Source organism: Aptenodytes patagonicus, chromosome 6 (genome assembly GCF_965638725.1).
Source record: "Aptenodytes patagonicus chromosome 6, bAptPat1.pri.cur, whole genome shotgun sequence".
NCBI lineage: Eukaryota > Metazoa > Chordata > Aves > Sphenisciformes > Spheniscidae > Aptenodytes > Aptenodytes patagonicus.
This window is the reverse complement of record NC_134954.1, coordinates 12,784,041-12,790,575: the sequence shown is the minus strand read 5'-3', so window position 1 is coordinate 12,790,575 and position 6,535 is coordinate 12,784,041. Positions and strand designations below refer to the sequence as shown.

At 53.1% G+C, this 6,535-nt stretch overlaps 1 protein-coding gene across 1 annotated transcript in view; it reads left to right on the top strand.

Moving 5' to 3' along the window:
* The first annotated feature begins 4,264 nt into the window (after positions 1-4,264).
* PDE6D (phosphodiesterase 6D) overlaps positions 4,265-6,535 on the top strand; it is a 39,904-nt gene continuing 37,633 nt past the window's right edge. The window contains exon 1 of the mRNA XM_076341187.1: positions 4,265-4,402. Within this exon, the coding sequence (XP_076197302.1) occupies positions 4,353-4,402 (50 nt within the window). The 5' untranslated portion in view covers positions 4,265-4,352. The remainder of the gene's footprint in view (positions 4,403-6,535) is intronic.

The window sequence follows — 6,535 nt, the reverse complement described above, 5'->3', positions numbered from 1 at the left end:
TTATGGCAAGAACCGGGCCATGCCTGAGAAGCTGAAGTGGGGCTATTGACGGCAACAAAGGATTGAACGCTTGTGCGGGGCAGGACGATGGAGGCTACCAGCCTGCGGCCGGTCCTGCCGGGGTGCGAGTGGAAAAATGCCAAGGCACGGGGTGAAAGATCACAAGGTGCTAGAAGTGATCTTAAACTCCATAGAAAAGTGGCCCATACAAATGACAAACCAAAGGGCAGAGCTCAGTCTGTGATGTCGGGGAGCAGGGAGGGAGCTGGAGGGGTTGAGATCCTCTCCAGGACACAGATCAGGAGCCAAAAGACTCTCGAGGGGGTAAAAGAGCAGGGGTGGGAACAAGAGGGCTTTTGGGGTTGTTACCCTTCCCGAGGTCTGTACGCTCATCTGTGCCACACTGTGAATAAAGCGTGCTTCTGTTAAAAATCCTTTAGCCAAGACCAAAGTGCTTCTGGCTTTCAGTCAGCTAGTCCCTGAAGATCAAGCCGTGGACCGGCATCATCAAGAGGGGGGAGCTTTCAGGGAACGAACATCAGAAACTATTAGGAAAACTGATGGGGCTTAGCCTGCGCCTCAGAGCCATCCACAGCGGGTCTCCAGGGTCCCATCTTCCAGAGAAGGGGGGTCAGACAAGCGCAGAGATGCAGATGTTGGGATGCTGTTGTGACACTGGGCTCCACAGCAAATTGGATGTAAAACACTAGGCCCTGCGCAGCAAGGGAACTCAGCCACGGCTGTAACAAGCCATTCAGTAATTTACCTAAGCCACACTTAGATCTCATCTGCACGGGGAGGGAGAATTACCTCTTTAATCACATCCTAAACAGGCTCTCCACCATGGTTCGTGTCACCCCACAGACACACTGGAACGGTTGCCTTGGGCAAGCCGTGCGTGGCCTCATTTGTCTCAAGAGTCATTAAAGCTGAAATAGAAATGGAAATAGATGGTTGTGAGCTATTTCCCATGGATCATTTTTGCAACCTCTTGCTGGAGCCTGCAGGTGAAAATCAGCTGCACTATAGCCCCGTGTAGGTCAACCAGGAGGGTCTGTTAGTCAGGCTGTCCTGACACCTCCTGACTGCGGACAGCCAGCCTGGCTGACTGACGTGGACTTTGGAGGATCGCATCAGCTAAACTCAGCTTTTAAGATGGATTTTTTTTTTTAAAGAGAAAAATACAAGGACGCCCAGCTGTCTTGTCCCCTTTTAAACTACTACTGCAACCTCTTGCTCCACCCACGCAGCTTTCTGCGTGCAGGGAGATGTTAATCCATTTTATCTTTTAATGTTGGCATTATCTCTTGACTCACCCCATCTCTTCCCCTTGCGATTCTGCAATCCAGGTCCCTTTTAGGCAGCAGATAATTCACCTTATTTCCCTGCATTGCCTGAGAAAAGAAACCGTAGATCCAGGGTAATGTCCCCAAGCAGTGGGGTCGTGGAGCCCCAGAGAGAGGCTTTGAGAACATGGTTTCTCTTAGTCAGAAGCCAAGGCATGAGGCTGCAAAGTCACCTGTAAGGCACAGAGACCGGGAAGGGTGTGATTAACAGCACAATGACACCCCTCTGTCCTGCAGCTTCCATCACACCGTGTTCAGTGTCTGGTTCTTCAGGCTTTTGGGTGCCCTGTGCCTCCAGCTGCCCACCCTGCCAGCGTCTGCACCCTGCCTGTGTCTGCCTCCTGCCTGCCAGGCCAGCGGTACCAGCTTCACCCCCTGTAGGTGTGCACCTCCCGGTGCCCCGGGACACGGTTCTGGAGCTGGTTCTTCCCCTCCTGAAGTCCCAATTCTGATGTGTCATTGGCAAGAAAATTACCACCCGGCCTCACCAAGGAGAGGGCAGACAGTGAAAGCGGGTACTTCTGTGTTTATCTTTTTCCTCATCTTTCATAAATAAGGTGGTTTAAATCAAAAACTCTTGTGAAAAGAGGTATGTTAAGACAACATAGTACCTTACCAATAACTCACATAATACACCTTATATTCAGGAATCATACACTAGGCTAGATTTAGCCACCAGGATTAGGATCTAGTTCCTAAAGTGTCTGTAATGATTTTACTTCCCAACAACATAGAGCAAAATAAACTCAACTGTTGGCATCATGGCCATGTTAGAGCAGGAGCAGGTGCATCTGCAGGTGACCAAATGGCCAGTAGCTCTAGGGGTAAGCCAGACTGCGTAAATGCTAACACAGTCCTGGATGCAGTTTCGTTCCTCATCTGCATAAGCTTTCACCATGCTTCATCCATTTATCCTCTCTCCTTCCAGGCTTCTGACCCCCAAGCTTCCAGCACCCATCTCCAGAGCACAGGGTGATGGGAGGTCCCCACCTCCTGCTGAAGAAGCTGTCAAGATCTCTGCATTTTCCAGGATCCAGAGACTAAGCTGCTCGTTGGACTCGGACCTTGCACCTTGGCCAGGCCAGGAGCGATGTGTGTGTCTGGGTGGTTGCAGATATGCAGCTGTACAACCCCTTCCATCAAGTGTGGGGTGGGATGAAGCCTGTGCCTCCCTGCACAGCAAAGTGAATTTGGGAACTCTGCGATTTGGCCGGAAAACACAAAGGCCCCAACTCTAAATTCTGGAAACACTCCTACCCCTGTGCTAGAGAAGCCTTTCAATGCTGCAAGAGTTCCTCGCTGCAAGGTCCTCTTGGTCTTTGGCTCTTTCATCTCTGAGGAGCCTGAACAGAGGCAGGATTGAGTTCCTTGTGTCTTGTGTAAACCAGCATGTCATACTTCCACCTGGCAGGCTCTTCCCACACACACGACCATTTGTTTCTGCCTTCTTCAGGTCTGCTTTTCTTCTTGCTTGCCTCTTCTCCCCATCAGTCTTTTCTCCTCGGTGATCTTTAGTCCCTCTTCCTTAGATAGCATGCAATTACACAGCCTATCTAAAACCCAGGAAGGACTCTTAATAAAAGATAGATATGTATTAGCATGGCGTACCCCTGGCGCTCTGCCCAGATTCAAAACGATCTGTTCATACACTTTTAAACTGATGGTGTGGAACTGAGCACGGATCACATATATCAGGGAAATAAATGCTACCTATTTTTGTTATTAAGATCTCTTATTGGTTATACTGGCAGTGGCCTTGTCCTTATGCATTAAACACGACCTTTATTAATGTTCATCTTATCCCCATTTGTACAGCGGCTGATTTGGAGGCAAGCGGAGCCATAAGTTTATTGATGGCACCCTGATTGTTCGCTGGTCCTGTTCTGAGCCTGCATTACAACCGCTGCCTTTATTTTTCTCGTGACTTATTAATACTTTGTATTAGCTGCACTCAGATTGTTAATGGAGGAGTTAATTTATTGTGCTCATATTAAAGAATAGCTTGGCTTCTGGGATGTGCTAATGAACCAGAGACTTTCCCCCACAATCTACTTTGTTACACAAAGGCCAAATTTCTGCAGTACAAAGAAGGCCACTTTTCTTCCAGGGAAAACACACCATTTATTTTAAACTTTCTCCATAGCGCTGGCCCTGTTAGCTCCGGCCCTGGCACGCAGAAGTTGCTCTGGGCCCGAACACAGCAAGCACCCAGGTCCCCAGCGCTACCCAAACTCACGGCCGGAGCTCGGCTGAGCTGCCGTCAAGCAGCCCGAGGGATGAATTCGCCGCCAGACCTGCCCACCGCGTGAGGAGAAGCGCCAACCGGGCTCCAGCAGCTCGGGCACAGCCCAGGCGGCGTTCGCCCGGCCGGCACCGAGCCGTGAGGGCTGTCGTCGGGCTGGCGCTGACCAGGCCTGTGGCGGCTTCTCGCCCCCTCGACTACACCCCCCGAGGCCTCCCCTCGCCCGGGCCGCCGCCGCCGCCACCACCACCTGCAGGGACGCCCGCTCCCTCCGCCGGCCCCGGCCCCGGCCCCGGCCCCGGCCCCGGCCCCGGCCCGCGCCCCCCCGCGGCCCAGCCTCACAACGGCGGAGCGGCGCGGCGGGGAAAGGTTTGTCCTGCGGCGACTCCCGTCCCCCGGCGACGTCAGGCTCGGCCGAGGCGTACGCCTTAACGACCGCCGCGCAGCCGCCCTTGAATGGTGAAGGGGGGGGGGGGGCGGGCGGGCGGACGTGCCGTCTGATTGGCCAGCCGCGCCGTCCTTCCTGGGCCAGAAGGTGGGGCAGCGGGGAGGCGACGACGGATGATTGGCCGGAGCGGCGGGCCGGTGGGCGGGGCGGCGGGAGGCCGCTCGGGTTGGTTGCGCCGGCCAGTGGCGGGTGCGAGGGAGTGAGGGGGGAGGGGTGGGGGGTCCTGAGGCGCCGCTGTCACCGCCGCCTTCCCGCCCAGGCCCGCGCAGCCAGGCCAGCCCGGCCCAGCCCCGTCCGCCCGCGGCGCGGCAGGACCATGTCGGCCACGGACGAGCGGGCCAAGGAGATCCTCCGGGGCTTCAAGCTGTATCCTCCCGACGGGGGCCGTGAGGCGGGCGGGCGGGCCCCGGCCGGGAGGGGGGGGGGTACGGCGATCGTCGCCCCCCTGTGGCGAGGGCGCGTGCAGGGCCCCCGGGGCGGGAAGGGGGGTTGTCATGGAAACGCCTCCCGGGCTGGGCTGTTCCCAATGGCGTCCTCCCCCTCCGGTGGCCGGGGGGGGGGGTGTCCCTCCCCCTGGACCTGGCCGAAGCCCCGCGGGGCAGGGACCGGCCCTGAGCCGGCTGGGGAAGGGGGGGGGGGGGGGGGGGGAAGGAGCCGCCGTAGCGCTTGGTCCCGGCTCCCGCCCCTGCTCCGCGGGGGGCTGCTGCGAGGCGCGGGGCGTCCGCATCGGGGCGGTGGCAGATGGCCAAAACCTCCACCAGGGTGGCGGCGGCCTCCCCGGCCCCCACCGCGCCGGAGCTGTCCGCCGGGCGGCTGCTGACGGGCGGCCGGAGGAGAGGGGCTGCGCGCAGGAAGGCGGCGGCCCCGGAGCAGCGGGAGCCCCCGGCCTCGGCAGCGAGGACGGCTTATAGAGGGCAGGTGAAGTAACTCGGCGCCCGGTGCCCTCGGTCCCAGGAGGATCTAATCCCGTCCCTTCCGGCCTGCGCTTAGGCACCTCTACTTGGAAAGGGAATACCTGGTCTTCAGGTCCAGAAGCAACTAAATATCTTGTTCCTTTTCATACCGTGAGGTACTGGCACACGTTGTGTTGGTCATGGTTGGTCATACAACATCTTTTATCGCTAACGCTGACATACTCTAGGTGCTAATGCCTTTCTGTGCAGTTCATTTTAAAACTTTTCATGTTGTGGCTTTCAAAAAGCATTCTCATTTCACATCTGTGTTATCTGAATATGAATTTAATGCTGATGAAATGAGATAGATCTGAGCTTGGAAGAGAAGCAAGATCCTGTGTGCACCCTTCCAACGCAGGATTTCAGTAAAGTAGAGAAAGGCTCAACCTAAAGGCCTATATGCAAACTAAGGGTGGGAGAAATATGCCACATGTAAAATATAGTAGCTTTATTTCACTATAGTAGATTCTTCTAAGCTTGGAAGATAAATGCAAACTTGCTAGCTTGACCTTTAGACACTGGAAAATTGTTGTGGGGTGGTTTGTTTGGTTTTTTTCTTTTTTACAATGAAAAGGACAGAAGTGAACAGAGTACCCTCTTGATCTAATACTATTATTTCTAAACAGTTTTTTCGTCCAGTGAGATGTTCATAGTCTCTATGCCAGCTGTAGCAGGATCTAATTTTCTAGGTTGGATTTAGACAGATAGCTGCTATCAAACGATAAGCAGATGCTTCTCTTAACTTTTGAATCATTGTCCCCTCCCCCAGCTTTTAGTACTGTATCTCGTTGCTTTGCTTCTGCACTAGCGCTATTGACAGTTCTTTTTATTTATGAAGATGTAGTCTTTCAGCTGTCAAAACATGATTTAAGAGCCTTTTGTGCCAGCAATTAGAAAAAGAATAAGCTTTGACAAGACCAGACTAAGCTGTTGATAGAAGTAAGGAGTGCTTGGAAAGTTAAGCCTAGGGAACAAACTTTTAAGTGCTTTTTGCATGTGTTTGTATATAGTTTTTCCTGGATAGGAGAGTTTACATGAAGGCCTTTGTCCAACTTCGGATGAAATAACCAATTTTGTTGTTTGTTGGCTTGAGCAGAAGATGGTTTTTGCCCTTTGAGAGGAAGGATGTTAGACAAACCTAAGGTGAACTTCTATTATCTCAAGCAGCCATAGCATTGACAAGAAGCTTTAGTAGAAATACTCTGCAGTTCCATGTTGAAGTACCTCAAGTTTAGTCTTCCTTTGCTTGTCCTTGCAAAAAAACTAGTATCAATTTTACTTCTGACAGGACAGTTTTAGGCAAAACTTTGTCTTCTCCAAAAACATGCTAGAGTACTTCTGTAGTTGCCATAGGGGCCAGGCAGTATAAAGTCTGAGAAACAGGAAAGTTTTTCCAAACATTTCATAATTGGAACTTTTAGCAAGTTAAAATAGTTGAAAAACCATCTATATATGCCTTTAGTAAACCAGAAGAGTGGCTGAACAGACACATTCCTCATTTATGAGAGGAAGCCTTGAGACACTGCACCATCCACAGAGGAAACTG